We start from the raw sequence: 16,832 nt of genomic DNA, 5'->3' as shown, positions 1-16,832 counted from the left end.
AACAGGTTGTCAAAGGCACTGGCACATTTTAAGTGTCCCATAGTGCCTCACCTAATATGACATCACTAATCCTCACAACAACCCTGCTGGGTGGGCTATGTTTGTTCTGTATCTGGGAGGGGTGAGTTTGAGAAACTGTCAGTTTATGTTTGAGGTGAGATTTGAACCAGGGACTTCCTACCTCACAATTCCTCCTTTTCCCCGCTCTGCACGCAGCGCAGGGAAACGGGGGTCGCTGCAAGGTTCCCGCCTGATTCCAGGCGGAGGGGCCTAGAGCTCCGGGTCCCTCTGCGTATGCTCAGAGGCCCGCTCGTTCTTCCTTTCCCCACATCTGCCCCTCCTTCCTTCTCCGGGCCGAGCGCCGGCATTTCGCGAACCCCAAGCCTCGCTCCGGTCTCCAGCTGCTGGGCCTGCCCGGCCAAGGCGGGCGAGAGGCAAATCTGGGCACGCAGCGCCCCTTCCCTGGCGCGGCGGCGAGCTCAATGGGGCCGCTGTGCTCCCGGCGAGCGGCAGCGAGGGGAGGCGGCGGCGGCGGCGGCGGCGGAGGCCCATCTGGCGTCAGACAATCCGCCTCTTTTTCTCCGCCCGCCGTCCCTGCGGACGGGGCCGCCGCCGCCGCCGCCGCCGCGCGTCCAGCCCCCTTTCGGTGCCAGGTGGAGGCAGCCTGGCCGTCCCGTTCCTGGCTCGGCAGCGCCGCCTCCTTTTCTCCCGGGCAACCAATGAAGGCGGCTTAGGGCGGCGGCAGGAACGGGAGGGGGCATCCGTCTTCCTCGCCCGCCCTCCCTCCTCCTTCCCAGGAGCTGGCTGTCTCGCTTCGCTGCTGCTCGCGCTCCGTCTCTGCTTAGCCGTCGGCCCGGCTGCGGGAGCGGGAAGCAGGACGCCGCCAGTGCCGCAGCCAGCCAGCCGGCGGGATCATGCGTTAAGGCGCACGGCCAGGGGGCACTGCGGCCGCGCCGGGAAGATGAACTACCTGGTAAGTGGGCGCCGTCGGGAGAGGCCGAGCGAGCCCTCAAGTCTGCCAGAGGGAGAGGAGAGACCCGGGGAGGGAACGAGGCTGGGCGGCGGGGGGGGGGGGGACCGACGGCTGACTTTCTCCGCCTGGGAGCAGGAGGCTGAGAGAGAGCCCCCTCCCTACTCGGAAAGCCACTTGGAGGCGAGTCTTGGCCGCGTCCGTGGTCGGCTGGGGGAACGCACTTCCGACTCGAGCGCCGGGCTTTTGGCTGGCCGGCCCCTGTGGGAACCCTAACCCTTCCCGCCGGGGCTGCAGCCGGGAGCGCCCTGACGTGGCCGCCGAGCCCCGGCGCAGAAGCGCCTCTCCAGGCAACAGGCGGAGCGGGAGGAGCAGGAGGGCGCGGGCTGCCCCCTTTCCCTTCCCGCTTTTGGGGAGGGGGCGAGAGAGAAAGAAAAGGCGGGAGTCCTGGGGGGGGGGTCGATGCTGCCCAACCCCCATGTTAGGAACCCGACCGGACACGAGAGGGCACTTGGTTTCTCTCCCCCGGTCCGGGAAAACCAAAGGCTGTTCTTGCCCCCGCTCCCAAGGTCGGCGTCGGGATCAAGAAGGAAAGAGCAACATCTTTGGTATCCCCCCTCTTCTTCCCGGGGAAGTGAGGTGGGCGGGACGTTACGGGGCCGTCGGCTCGGGGAGAGTAGCTTGCCCGAAGCCAGCCTCCCCCTGTCCGGTCCTTTCCGCCTTGGGCCTGCTGCGGCAGGTTTTCCGGTGGCCGGTGGGAACCGAGGATGACTTTGGACGGGGGTCTAGTTTGAGGCTAAAACTGAGCGCGGCTTCTCCCGGCTGAAGGGGACGCAGCGACGAAGAGCTCTGTGGCACCCGAAAGGCTGAAAATATCCCAACCCCCAGCCTCTTCAGGGCTGCACCACGGACATGGCAAGGTTCCACTCTGCAGTGTATATTGACCCCCCAGATAATAACTATTCCCGGGGCCCCTTCATTTGCTTACCCCAAGTGTGCAATGAATGGAAGGTAACCAGCCACTCCTGAGCACCCCAAGAGTGGTTCTAGAGCCAAGCCCCATGAAATGCGTGTTGTGGCAAATTCTGTTTAGGCCTGGCCTTGGGACAGGTAGGGTATTAGTGTATGCTGGCACCCCCAAAATGTCCCTGAATCCCATTGGTCTGGATCCAAACCAGCACTTTGGGAATAGTGGATTATTATTATTATTTAAAGAGAGTTGCAGTGATAACTGAAAGTACCGTAAATCTTGCTAGTTTCGAGGTGAGAGTTGGATAAACTTAGGAAGTGTGTGAAGCATGTATTTGTGGACTCCTCTTCCCCCAATGATTCTGCATGTTTCTGATATATATATATATATATATATAATCAATACATTGAGCTCTCAAGATGCTGTACATCATTCCCCCTTCCCCTTTATCCTCACAACAACCCTGTGAGGTAGATTAAGTTGAAGGATAGGGATTGCCCCAAGGTCAGATAATGAACCTCATGGCAGTGTGGGGATTTGAACTGAGATCTTTACAGTCCTAGCTAAATACTCTTAAGCACTACACCATGCTGGCTCCTTTGTCTTTGGGCATTATGATTCCCCAACTCCCTGACCTATACATGTAGACATATATGCCAATTGAGGGTAGTGTTTCAAGCATCCAGTGAAGGAGACTATTGCCTGGGGAAGCCTTAATTATGCTGCAGTGCTAAACATGCTTACTAGGGAATAAGCCCCATTAAAACACATGTAGGATAGTACTGTTGGTCTTGAAAGTGTGCAGTTGTGTGTTTTTTGCTCTAATACTCAAATGTGGTGAACCCTCCTGGAATTTACCATAACAGGTCAGGTGGGGTGAAATGACTCCTGAATAACATTTCCTGATGAGTGTTTTTTTGCTGTGGCTCAGAATCTGAGGTGTGTGTGTTCCCTCTTCTCCCTACTCACATTGGTCATTTGTGGCCTTCAGTTTTATTTTGCCATCCTCTGTAGAGCCTAGTTTGACTTGATTTCTTGGCCCATCTCGCTGTGCAAGCACTTGCACTTGTTCTTTTGTTGGAATGCCAAGAGACTGGGGACTGGTGTGGGGTGAAAAGAGGTGATGGAGAGATGCCGGCTTCCCCTAGCCTGGTGCCTTCTAGATGTTTTGGACTACAACTCCCATCAGCCCCAGCATGGTCAGGGATGATGGGAGTCCAGCAACCTCTGGAGGTCTACAGTTTGCCCACAGCCAGCCCCAATAGGAAAGATAGAAATGTGTGTAGAAACCTCCCACTGAACTAAATGAGATTTTGGTGCTTAAGTTCAGCTGCTTTGTTTATATGTTCTGACATCAGAGATGCCTGCAATGTTTTGTTCATGAATAAGAAGAGAGAAATCCTGTTCAAATGAGCCGTGATAATTGGCAATGCCAGGAAACAGCTCTGTTTTGACAGATTTCACTAGAGCCAAATCCTGGCGCTGGTCTATGGCCGCTCGAATGCTACGGGGTGTAAAATTTCACAGTCCCTGATCCGTAGTAGGTTCACAGCCTGTATACTCTGGAGCAATCCCTACTGTGCTCATCCGGGTGTGCATTCTGGTACACATATGAAGCTTTCATTTGCCCTCTTCCTTGCTGGAGCTCCTGGTTATCTATATTTGGTGGGTGTCCAGACCTCCCGGCTGTTGTGCAAGATTTGCTGGAGGGGACAAATGCTGTGATTTGTGCATTTGAAAAGCTCTGTCTTATGGAGGCAGCCAGTTGGAGGTGGGAAGGGCTCCCCATGAGCTACGCATGTTTACATCTCTCTGCCTCTTGTGCCAGTTGTTGGTCCTGGCAAGGATTACACCCAAGGAGTCCCACGGCTGGCTGTTTCATCTCCAGCTCTGGGAGCCGTTGATCCCGCAAAGTAATAGAAATGGAGTGCGACTTTGTTCCAGGCAGAGCCTGATGGAGCCAGACCATGGGAATGCTTGAGGCCTGGTTAGCTGGCAGAACAGAAGAAAGTTATGCCTGGTCAGAATGGAAACTTGGCGAGGCCTGAAATTAGGTGGTCAGCAAGAGGAAGCACAACTGCTGAAAATGTGTGCCTGTGTTTGATGCCCTGTGGCCAAACCATCCCTGAAATCATTTCTGTACTTTTCTGTGTGATTCAAAGCTTTGCTTGTTCTCTCTCTCTCTCTCTCTCTCTCTCTCTCACACACACACACACACACACACACACACCAGCTGAAGGTGGATATACGAAATCCTCCTACCTGTTTGATTCTTGTCACTAACTGGGACTGGGACTAATGTGAGTTGTAGTCCAGAACATCTGGATGTCACCAATTTGGCAAAGGCTGCTGTATGAGCAGCAGGCTGTGGACTGTGAGCGCTGCCTCTGATGTCAGAGGCAGTGATGCTTCTGAATACCAGTTACTGGGAATCACAAGTGGGGAGAGCTCTGTGGCACTCAGCTCCTACTTGTGGGTTTCCCATTGGGGGCATCCAATTGGCACTATGAGAACAGGATGATGGACCAAACAGGTCTTTGGCCTGAACCAGCAGCCAAGCTCTTCTTAGGTTGTCATGAAGACTGCCTTCTGGCTGCTTAGGGGTCCTTGTGAAATGAGTTTCAGGCTTGCCAATAACTCCCTTTTTGTTACCTGGAAGGCCTAGGAGCACTCTGGTGGATACATCTTTCAGGTGTCATTTTATAATCCTGAATGTGGTTGCCAGTATTCTCTCCTGAGTGCTCTGGATGGGGAGGGAATATTTGATGCCTCTGCTTCCCCCACCCCCATTTGTCCCACTTGCCCTTCCCCATCTGTTGTGCTGACCCACAAGGCTAAGAGAGTCCTTTACACCCAGATACAGAGTCTAGGTCTTTGTTCCATGTTTTCTGGCTTGGAAGTTGAATTCCTGAGTGGATGCCTGTGTCAAGAAAAGGCGGCTGGCCTTACCTTTGGTGAAGTGTAACCTGATGATGCCTGTGGGACAAGAGTGTGTGAGAGAGAAAGATGGTGATTCTGGGGTGTCTCTGCAACTCCCCCCGCATCTGTGTGTCAGTCTGAACAGCCACCTTAAAAGACTGCAGTGCCCTCCCACTTGGACTCCTTTGTAGTGACTGGAAGGGACCCTGAAATAATTTGTCATAGGGGATTCCCCGGTCTTGCTGTCTTCTGACTTTTGCACCGTTTCCATCCTTCGGTCTGCATTATTCACAACCTTATCCTTGCCTATTAGGAGTAGAGGCAGTATAACTCTGAATATTGGTTGCTGGAGAGAGTGCTGCTGCTTTTGGGTCCTGCTTTTGGCTTTCCCATAATGGGCACCTGGTTGGCCACTGTGAGAACAGGATCCAGGGCTAGATGGACTTTGAGTCTGACCCAGCAGGCCTCTTCTCAACAGCCTTCAGAGGTAAGACACACTGTCGCTCCATTTTGTTACTTCAAAATGTTTTTGCCTTGTCTAAAGGAGTCCCTCTGACACTCCAAAGGCTTGGGCAGGATTGTCAGCTTGGAGACAGGGTCCTTTAAGAGAGAGGGGGGGCACTTCCTGCTGTCTAATGGATGTCATAAGGGCTATCTTGATGGGATCACTCCAAGACCCTAGCGTTCTTGTCTCTGAGGCCAGCCAGCCGGCAGCAGATGCCTCTGGAAAGTTCATTGCCATCCCTTGCTGTTAAAAGCTCTAGAACATCTGATATTACAGTGGTACCTTGGGTTAAGAACTTAATTCGTTCCGGAGGTCCATTCTTAACCCGAGGTACCACTTTAGCTAACAGGGCCTCTCGCTGCTGCCGTGCCACTGGTGCACGATTTCTGTTCTCATCCTGAACCCGAGGTACTATTTCTGGGTTAGCGGAGTCTGTAACCTGAAGCGTCTGTAACCCAAGGTACCACTGTACGTGCCTGGTTGGGTAGGTCACTGCTTGGGATTGGAGGGTGATGAAGCTGAGATTTGGGCTCCAAACTTCAGCAACACTTCAGTGGCTTGAGGCTCCATGTAAATGGGGAGTTGCCTGTACTTGATAGAAGGTGCTCCTGTGCAGGAGGAGTAAAGAGCATTTCCCTTGCTACAGAATCCTTGTGCTGGGAGGAGTTTGGGCTGTGGGGGCTTCCACGTCTGGAGGACCACATGTTTGCAGACTCCATGGAATTAAGTACAGAGGAGGAGCCTGGCCAGCTGTGTGTGTGTGTCCACCCCCCCCACCAGCCATCCTTATGGACTCCTTTGTCATTGGCTCTCCTGTCTCCCCTCCCCTCTCTTGGCACCAGCAGGCTGCGCTGGGTGAGTAATTGACTGGGCAGAGCTTGCCTTCTGGCAGCTGAACTCTCTCTGTGTGTGGCAGCTGCTGAACCCTGAGTTAATGATTCACCAACAAGTTGGAGGCAGTAAACTCCACTGACCAGGCTGGTGGGGGTGGTGGCTTGGGCTGGGAGGTGCCCTCTACCTTTCTGCGAGCACCAGGGTCGAAGAGGGATCCGTGTCAGGAAGCACCTGTCTGGCATGGGCCAAATGTTGCCCTGTGTGCAGAGAGAACTTGCTGGTTCTCTTTTCCAACTCTGCTAGAGCGTAATTTCTAAAGAGAAAAAGTAGGGCTTGAAATATCTGCATCCTCTTAACCAGCGACAACTCCCACATCCTAAACAAGGAGGTGTGGGGTTGCTGGCTGCAGTCAGTGGTGAAGAATGGGTGTGCACTCTGCACATGCCCTAGGGTACACTTGTTTATTGCTGCTTTGCATGCTAGGCAATGAAAACAAGCCTGGTGGGCCGCTCAAGGGAGACCCGCTTGGGAGGCTCCCCGCCCCCTGCACTGGGGAATGGGTGAGGGCTAGATTTGCACCCTTTTCCCTCACAAAGGAGACTTTCTGCATCTGGCAAACATTTTTTGCGGAGGAGAGTTGCACAGGTTCAGAGACCTGCCTAACTAACTTGACTGGGAGTGGCATTGAGACAAAATAAAAAAGGGTGCACACTTGTCTTCCACAGCCTGGCACCCTCTGGATATTTCGGACTACAAATCCCATTAGGCTGTGCTTACTGGAGCTGATGGGAGTTGTTGTCTGAAGTATCCAGAGGACACCAGGTTGAAGATGGCTGAGATATACCGAGGGCAACAATGCCTCTCTCCAAACATTTTGAACCCCATTAGTAAGAACGCCTCTAACTAGTGATGTGGCATGGAAAATTTCCCAATGCTTTTATCTTTTATAATTTTCCATTGGCAAATACACTATTAGGCCAGCTTGGCTGTTTTAACATTTTCAGCTTTGTTCAGCTAAATACAAGTAAGATAAACCTGGCAAATTAAACCAATCCCTTTGACATTGGAAAAGTATCTAATGCAAACAGAACATTTTCTGCTGAAAGTTAGCCTGACTTGCAAAGGAACATTTCCAAATTCCAAATTTTCTGGAAAGCCCACCTCACTCCAACCCCCAGTGAACTTTTCCTTCTGCTATGATGCAAGGACCCGAAAGGAGCCTGTTTTGGGCCAAGTGGTGGCCACTTTTGCTGCTTGAGTTGTTGTGGTTTCAGGTACCTGGGGCTCTTTGAAGGGGTGCGCTGGGATTGGGAATCCCCACTTTTGCAAAGGAGGGTGCTGTGCAGAAGATTCACGGAAGCACCAAGAGAGGTTGTGGACATAACTCCTCCAAATTATTGCCTCCCCACACTTTTCTGGCCCTTAATATGGATTTTTGTCAGGTTGTCTCCTTTTCAGAGTATCCCTGGGATAAGAAAATCCAGACTGAGGTAGAGGGAAGGCAGCGATTTGAAGGAGAACGATATAGACGATGGAGAATTTCTGGAGCTCACTGTCCACTTGGAACAACAATATGGGTGAACCCACAAAATTGCAGGGGTCAGAGCAGATGACCCTTTGGTGCCCTTCCAACTCTACTGTTCTATGATTCTGTCATTTCTGAGCATTCAGGGCCACAAATTTCACTGGGGTCCTCTTGTTCCTTCTGTCTCCCTGCCCCACTTCCCCAAAATGCTTTGCTCTTCTGCCCATTGGTTGTATAAATGCTAAGTCAGGGAAGGTGTGAAGCAATGGCAGAATTGGGGCAGGGGAGGAGGGAGGAGGCAGTGCCTGAGGCTCAACAGGGACTGCAGTTTTCATGACTACGGGCACAAAACACACAAGAAAAGTCTGTGCCAGTCTCCCAAGCAAGTCTTGACAGGAATAGAGCAGCAGCAGCAGCAGCAGCAGCAGGCGCTGGTTATAGATGGTGGTCATGTGCAGTGCAGGGATGACTTGACCCCCATGCAAAGTACTACAGGCAGCAAGTGCCCTTGACCAAACCAGCAGGGACCTCTCTGTGGTCTTGTTAGCCAGCATTGCACAGAGTCCTGGCCATTGCAGGCCAAGCTGGTAGCATGCTGGGAACAGACGTAATTTCAGTGTACAGATCCTGTAGGCGCCCCGTCAGGGAGGGAGACCCATGCAGTGTTGCAGAACACCCTGGGCAGAATGTGTTCAGGCTGTGCGCCAGTGAGCACAGTTGGAAGGCCGCATCCTGGCATTCTCTGTGACCTCTTGGTGAATCACAGAGTGCAGGACTATCGAAGCCACAGACACCTAGTGAAGCTGAATGTTGGGAGATTCAGGACAGATTAAAGGAAGCACTTCTTATTGCAGCACCCATTAAACTATGGAACTTGCTGCTGCAGGAGGCGGTGGGGGCCACTCACCTGGATGGCTTTAAAAGAGGATAAGACAAATTCATGGAGGAGAAGGCTATTGATTGCTCCTAGCAACTATGGCTATGCTTTGCCTCCACAGCTGGAGGCCACAATGCTTCTGAATACCAGTTGCTGGAAATCACAGGATGGGAGAGGGCTATTGTGATCAGGTCCTGCTTGCTGGTTCCCCATTAGGGCATCTGGTTGGCTACTGTGAGGACCAGATGCTGGCCTAGATGGGCCACTGGCCTGATCCAGAAGGCTGTCTTCGTGTTCATCTCTCTGGTTGCGTAGGGCAGGTGAAACGTTATGGCACATTGCTGCCAAATGTTTCCTTGGGGATGCTGTGAGAGTGGCCTGCCACCGTCAGAGAGAGGAGCTGTTTGGGTCTGGCAAGCAGAATGGACCCAGCTGACTCCCACCCACTTCCCTCTGGGGATCTGCTGCCCTCCCTTCCCCAAGCAGGAGCAGAATGAGTGCAGGCATGCCGCCCGGTGCAGTATTGCTAGCCTCCAGCTACAGGCTGGGCCTCAGGAATGGCTTACACAGCACAGCAGTCGTGTTTGGACAGGGTGTTGGGAAGTGAGCGGAGGAGGTTTTGATCAGCTGCCTTCCCAGCAGCTTTCCCATCACAGCGTCAGGCTCAGAATGGCCTTTGGAGCAAATGGTCACTTCTGGAATGGGGGCATGGCGGCCTCTCAAGGGTCTGCAGCCTTCAAGCAAGCTTCATACGTGTGGGAAGGGATGTGTGTTTGTGTGTTTGCTGTGTAAAAGGAGAGCAAGAGGGCGACCACAAGAGCCACAGTATATTTTTGTGCAGCCTCCACGTTTGCTTCAGCACTAATGTTGCAGTGGTTACTCCTGTCCGAAGCATCTGGGGCCCTCTAGATGCTCTGGGCTCAAGTTTTTATCAGTCCTGGCCAGCACAGCCTCTACAGCACGTGCCTCATTCTTTGTTGAGGGATGCAGCTCTGTCCTTTGTTCCTTGTGTAGAGTGTAAAGTGGTTCTGAGCGGGTCTCTATCTCTATCCCTCTGTCAATTCAATCCTGTCAAAGTCCTTTCCCGTTGCTATTCCTGCACTGTTCCTTTCCAAAAGCCTTTCATTCCTCTGTGTTACCAGTCTGTTTCCAGGCTTAATTCAAAGTGCTGGCTTTATACATTCAAAGCTGTAAGCCCTCTGGGTCTAAAAGCAGGCGCCGGTGGCCCTCCAGATGTTGCTTGGACTCCCAACTTCCATCAGCCTCAGGGATGATGGGCGTTTTGCACCAGCAACATCTGGAGGGCTCCAGATTTGCCTCCTTTATAGGAACCTGCCCGGTCTCTACAATCCACTTCTAAGGCCCTTCTCTGGACCCCACCTCATTGGCTGAATAGTTGGTAGGTGCAAAAGACAGGGCCTTTGGGTGGTGGCACCTGGAACTTGGAAAAACCAGGCCAGGCTGTTTCTGTTGCATTAGATGCTTTCAGTGAAGTTGTTTTTACTGCTCTTTTGCTGTGTATTTATTTATTCATTCTGCTTTTTAAAAACCTGCCTTGATTTACCTTTCTTTTCAGTAGAAAAGTGGGGTGTAAATATTGGAAATAACAATGGACATCTAAGCTTCTGGTCCTTAGGAAGTTCTCGGTTTCTGTACTTCTGAGTGTATGTCTTGCTGCACATCGTCATCTAGTTCATATGATGCTGACATTAAAGCTTTAACACGGCTGCTTTCTGTGTGCACGAGGCATTGTCTTGCAAGCATAGCACGTACTTGAACCATGGATTCTGCCCCGGCGCACGAAGACTGCTGGTGTCAAAACCGGTGACCCAGTTTAAACATGATGCCAGCCGAGAGTAGCCCAGCACATATATATAGTTTACACCCCCACCATTGCCTTCACATAGTGCCTAGCCTGAGTAAAAAGCCATTTCCAAATCGTGTGGGAGTGAGAAGTTAATTTCATTTTGCACTCTGGGTAGGAGCACTGCTTTTTGGCAATAGATTCAAGAAAGACGACCATTTTCATCTGATCCCAGCCCTCTCCTAGTTCTAGGTTGATATGAAGGGCGGGGGGGGGATTCTTCTGAATATTCTTCTTGGTGGCATTGCTTGGTCCTGCAGTTACTGTAGGGCAGCCTTTGCAAACCTGGTGCCCTCTAGATGTTTTGGAATGCAGCTCCAGCCAGCTCCTGCTGGGCCCTTTGGGAGTTGTAGCACTAGCCTGATGGAAGTTGTAGTGCTGACCCAGCAGGAGCTGTGCTCCGAAACATCTGGAGGGCATCAGGTTGGTGAAAGCTGCACCGGACCCAGGTTCTTCTCCTTCCCACCTCCCTCTGGGCTCCAGGTAGCTCTGTCTGATTTTTCTGGGAGGTGAGGGAATGCCCTGGTTTGCTGGCTCATTTTCTGGGTCACTGAGGGACGAGGGGGCGGGTGGGAGGTCTCTGCTTCAGGCTGCTTCCTGACTTCATTGTCAAGCGCTTGCCAAAACAGTTCACACCAATTGTTGGGCTCATCACATAGGAGAGAAGAGGAAATGAGTGGTCTTTCCTAATTTTAGAGAAGAAGCCAACTACCTTTGTGCAGCTGGCAGTGCTGGACCTATAGATGCAGGGGAAGGAGGGGGCAGAGTTCTGAGGTGCTAAAATGGACTGGGCCACTTCAGATATCCTGAACAGAATGACAATTTTGAATGCTCTCCCATGCCTAAAAAATAAGAAGGAAAAAATGCCTTGCATAAACAGTATAGCATCAGTACTACACCAAAGGGACGACAGAACCTTTCTCTGTGGCATGCTATCCCTCCCCCTTTTGCAGATTTTTTTTGTTCTTCCATGAGGAACATTTTTTTACCATCTCCTAACCTGTGTTTTTTGTCCCCTCAGTTTCTGCTGTTTGCGTAGAGACCAGAGCTTTTTGCTTCTCTGGAATAAAGCCAGCCTGGGCAGAGATTTACTGGGATTCATGAGGATTGCCATAGAACTGGGTTTGGGCAATCTGCCTTGGACACCTTGTGTGTTTTGGGGGGCAAACTGCTATCTCAAAAGCCTCATTCTGCTGTCAGTAAAAGAGAAACTTCCAGGGATGTTGTGGGCTGAGAACTCAATGGGCCATTGCAAAAAGCAGTGGGATCTCCAAAATGAAGGAAGCCAAGTGCATTCTGGGAGAATCTCTGGCCAGGACATGTTTCATTTAATCAGAAGGACTCACAAGAATGTCTTATTCTCCACTGGATTTTAAGCTTGGCCTTGAAATTCACAGTAGATTTTTTTTTTTTTAAGGAATAATGTTGAGGATCTTGTTTTAATTAAAAACAAAGCAAGAATAGCACAGCAGTGCTGTAGGATTGGTGAGCCCTGGCACACACAAGCAGCTGACAGGCACACGACAACAGAGTTGCTATTGTCTGAGCGATGCCCTAATGATTTGTTGGTTTTCTTAAATGAGCATTTTGGAGAGCAGAATGCAAGCCGCAGCTCCAGGCCACAAGCTTGTCCGCAAAGCGAGTGCACCATCCTCCCTGAGGGAAGCATGGAAATCAGTTTAGACAATTAGCAGTGCTTTGGTGGCTAGTGGCCAATTTTCCACCACTCTAGAGCTGAGGATGGGGATGGATCTGTGTGCACGGGCAGAGTGGGGGAAGCGGCAATGTTTTATACAGGGGCTTTAGAGCTGGGGTCTCCAACATAACCCGCGGGTGGGAGTCATGGTGCCCTCATAGACACATCCTGGTGCCTGCAAAGGTCCCCTACCTAAAACTGAAGGGAACTAAGACCCAGGGGCCACATTCAGCCCAATCGCCTTCTAAATCTGGCCCGCGGACGGTCCAGGAATCAGCGTGTTTTTACATGAGTAGAATGTGTGTTTTTATTTAAAATGCATTTTTGGGTTATTTGTGAGCCATAGGAATTTGTTCATTTTTTTCCTTCAAACTATAGTCCGGCCCCCCACAAGGTCTGAGGGACAGTGGACCAGCCCCCTGCTGAAAAAGTTTGCTGACCCCTGGGGGTTATTGTTTTCATTTGTTACTCTGTTATGTATATTTGTGTTTTTTTATATTGTAAACCACTATGTGATCCTTGGATGAAGGGTGGTATAGAAATATAATAATAATAATAATAATAATAATAATAATAATAATAATAGCCTGCTTTTTTTGGCTGTACTGTATTTTATTTGTATGCCTGCTCTTTTGGTGCGGGTGGGAAGATTCTGAGCGTTGCCCATTTCTCTTTTGTGAAATGATTGTTTTCCATTCTTAATGGTGCCCATGGGTTTCTTTATTGCTCCAGATATGCCCCCAGGCCCCAAAAAGGTTGGGGATCCCTGGTTTAGTAGGGCATTCTGCAAATGACATGAACAACCCAGTTGCCCTTGCAGTGGAATGCAGGACTTTAAGGAGACTTCATTCACCCATTTTCCCTCCTAGTTTCCTGTCTCCATCTTAGCCAAGGAATTAGCTAATGCACCATGGAGAGCACTGGCTAACTGGATGGAGGTGTGTGTGTGTTAGAAACCCATGGACAATTGGGGGTGTGTGTGCACAGATTTTGGTAAGAATGGGAGGGTGTCTTTGGCTAGACCCCAGATAAATTGTTCTGCATTGTGCTGCTCTTCCACAACAGTGCTATTGAAGTAGGCATTGATTAGGTTTGATATTAAATTTGTGTGTCTTCCGGGGGGAGGTGCTTCTTGTGGCTTGTGTTGTGCTCGGCAGACTTCTGGGTTTGTGGAGAAGCCATAACAGGAGTGCCAGCAACATGAACTTTGGGACTGTTGGGAACAGGCTTCCATATTTGAGAGCTGGAGCCCAGCATCAGCTTTGTGTATATATAAAATTCTCTCAGTGAGTCAGAGCCATCTTATCAATGGCCCGCCTGTCCTACTATTGCAGAGGGAACAGAAGTATCCAGGGACTTAGGCTGAGGTTCATCTCTCCCTGGAGATGCTTAGGGTTGTACCTGAGTCCTTGGATGGGACACAAAGCTCATGGTCCACCACTTCACACACATACCAGCATGAAACACATACATGTGCAGGTGCCTTGCCCAAAGCCTGGCTGTTGCTGCATTTCCGTGGCACCTGCCTAACAGTACACCAGAGGTAGTTTACAGCCCCAAACTTTACATCAAATTGGCGCCCTCCAAATGTTTTTTGACTGCAACTCGCATCATTCCCAGCCAGCATGTCAGTCAGTTTTGAGGATTCTTGTGCAATATTCACGGGTATTTCGACATCTCCCTCCCTCCCTCCCTCCCTCTCCCTGCAGCGCCTTGTCTGGCTTCCTGGGACGATCCCATTGCAGCGACGCATGCACAAAACCACTCATTGTTGCTCAGGTTCCCCTTGCAAGCTGGTGGGTGGATTGACTGCACCGCTGTCCGTGAGCAGGATTTGACTGGGGCTGAGTAACCACAGCTCTGTTCTGGCTTGCTGAGGAATGTGTGGTTGCGGGAGACAAAAGCAGCCTGTGGATCCTACAGGAGGGCTGTTTTGACTTGGCTGCTCTGCTCAGATTTTGCATGGTGTTCTTTAAACTTCTGAGTCACGCCTTTTTTTTGTTTTCTGCGACACACACCTCAGTCTCCTATGCCCAGCAAAGAGCTCCCCTGGGTGGTGCCTCCTCCCCACTTCTGTGTGAGTCAATCTTCTGGTTGTGTTACCTGATTGGAAGGTGCTCAAAAATGCCTCTGAGGCTGAGGGTGTTCTGCTGGGTGCCTGCGTCCAATTCCAGAGGATGCAAATGCACTGGGAAGTTACTTTCCAGCAGCAACTCATCTGGAGGGATGCTTGGGGAAGGGCTCCATCTCACTAGCAGCGGAGCACCTGCTGTGCACCCAGAAGGTTCCAGCTAGGAAGAACAGTGTCCTGGCTTGGGATAGACCACTCTTTATGCCATTGCTAAACATCCTTTGAAGATGAGCACTCCGGGCAATTTGTGGTTCGAGATTGGCTTCTGAAGTTTTCAAGGCTGATAAGGAATTTCAATCTGGCCCTCCTGTTCTCAAGTCCACCCATTTCTATCTCCTGCCCCACATGGACTCCCATTCCAGAATCCTTGGGTTGCTTAGAAGCTGAGGTTAGTGAGCAGCTCAGTAAGAGTTTTATAGAAGTGCAGAAAATAAATCAAGTGTGTCTAAAGTGGTGTCACAGGTGTGCATTTCACTGGGGGGAGCACAGACTTCCTGCAGCCAGTTCAAGGTCCTGTAGATTCACCTATACCTCCTGCCAGTGGTTCTCCAGGGTTTCTGAAAGAGTCTTTCTCAGCTCTGCCTCTGAATTGAACCTGGGACCTTCTGTGCAAGGCAGATATTCTCCCAGTGGACTAAGGCCGTCCACTGTAAATGGTTAAACAATTGCCTATCTTCATCGCATCCTCCTGTGATCTGCCAGTAGAACCCAGACTGCTTTTGGCCCACTCCTTTGCTGGAATGCTTCCAAAATCTTCTGCAACTCCCAAGGGTGCTGTGGCAGACGATGGGTGTGTGGGTGTTCTTAACAGAGATGTTGATTTAGAAAGAGTTCCCTGAAGCAGAAAAAAAAGTTTGCAAACCTTGCCTTTTCCCATACCTTCCCTGCCTTTCCCCTCACTCTCAGTGCCCAGCTTGAAAAGAGTAATATGTAGGTATGATCGTAGTGCAACTGTTGCCCGGTTGGCATCACAGGTCATGGCTTCAACCTGGTTGAGTTGCAAGCATCTCCTCCCAAGCAAGCTGTGCTGCTCGTCATCATGGGCTGAGTTCCCCTAACTCCCTCCACACTCCTCGGGGGTTTATGAGGTCAAGGGATGGGAACTGGAGTGGAGCCAAGTGCAACAATGACTCCCTGAAGTGCTCATATCAATATTTGCAGCTTTTATCTCTGATGTACCCGAGTGGGCGGATTCCACAGCTACACAGCGACTCAACAGTAGCCTTTGAATCACTTGTGCTAAAGTCAGTGAGCGGTTGTGGTTGGCACGCCTCTGAAATTCCCGGACTGTGCCAACAGGATTGGCTGTTTTCAAATAGCTGCCCTGAGGGTGTAACAGTGTCCTCTGCCTCTACTTGGGCATTGAAAAGACCCTGGATCACCAGTGGGTGGCCTGGTAGCCACAGGTGGCCCTCTGACTTCTTCACTGTGGCCTTCCCCAGGCCAGAATGAGAGAGAGAGAGAGGGGGGGGGGGGAAAGGAAGGAAGGAAGGAAGGAAGGAAGGAAGGAAGGAAGGAAGGAAGGAAGGAAGGAAGGAGAGAATGGGTACTGTGTGTGTGTGTGTGTGTGTGTGTGTGTTTGCTGTGATCTGTGGGTCTGTGGCCCATGTGTTCCCATCCCATAACTCTGAAAAAGCGACTCCCACCTCCTGCCCAAGCTTCTGCTTCTCCAGTGTAAAGTTTCAGGGGGTGGGGGGTTGACTTGCAGGGGGGAAATGGAAGGAACCCAGCTTTAACTTTTCTGCTGCAAGCTGCCCCCTTTCTTTGCTAGGGCTCTTGCCTAGCTGCAAACGTGGGTCTGGATCACTATCTGAGAGATGAGTGGCTATAAAGGAGAGTTGCTGGGCAGGGAAAGGGTTAACCCACCCCATGACCTCTGCAAGTTTCACCCTGCTCTGGGTGCTGTTTGCACAGGAAAAGCAGTGCCTGATATTTCAAAACACAACAGTAGTGGCTAGGTATACGGTTGGGTTTCTTGCAATATACAAGGCTCCCTAAGCAAGCTCTGATATGCCTCCTTAGCTGAAGGACCATCTATCCTGGGACCTCGGATGAAAGGATTTAAAAATGAAATGGCCTAGAAGTAGAGTTTTTCATAGAATTGTAGAGTTGCTAGTCCAACCCCAAGGGTCATCTTGTCCAACCCCTGCTGTGTGAGAATTCCAGCTAAAGCATCCATGACAGATGCCCACCCAACCTCTGCTTAAAAATCTCCAGTGGAGGAGAGTCCACCACCTTCTGTTCCAGTGTCGAACAGCTCTTACGGTCAGAAAGTTCTTCCTGATATTTAGTTAGAATCTCCTTTTTTGTAATTTGAATCTATTGGTGTAGGTTTTAGGGTCTCTTCAGAAAGGTGTTTGGCATTACTGACAAACATCTTCACGTAGGATATCAATACACACACACATTTGGGAACATCTGCCTCACTAATTGGTCCAGATATCAGTGCCTCCTGGGGCCCTCCATATGCTTTGGTCTACAACTCCCATCAGTCATGGCCATATGGTGCTGGGGTGACAGAAGTGTGGCCACTGTGCTGAC

General features: G+C 50.9%; 1 protein-coding gene across 1 annotated transcript in view; it reads left to right on the top strand.

Annotated features, from left to right (window-relative positions):
• Positions 1-824: 824 nt before the first annotated feature.
• BCAR1 (BCAR1 scaffold protein, Cas family member) overlaps positions 825-16,832 on the top strand; it is a 37,889-nt gene continuing 21,881 nt past the window's right edge. Inside the window, exon 1 of the mRNA XM_081871848.1 lies at positions 825-973. Within this exon, the coding sequence (XP_081727974.1) occupies positions 962-973 (12 nt within the window). The 5' untranslated portion in view covers positions 825-961. The remainder of the gene's footprint in view (positions 974-16,832) is intronic.

The sequence above is a fragment of the Podarcis erhardii genome (assembly GCF_964252035.2).
Source record: "Podarcis erhardii genome assembly, chromosome: 7".
Classification (NCBI taxonomy): Eukaryota; Metazoa; Chordata; class Lepidosauria; order Squamata; family Lacertidae; genus Podarcis; species Podarcis erhardii.
Note: the sequence above shows the minus strand (reverse complement) of the source record. Positions and strands in the feature narration are given on the sequence as shown.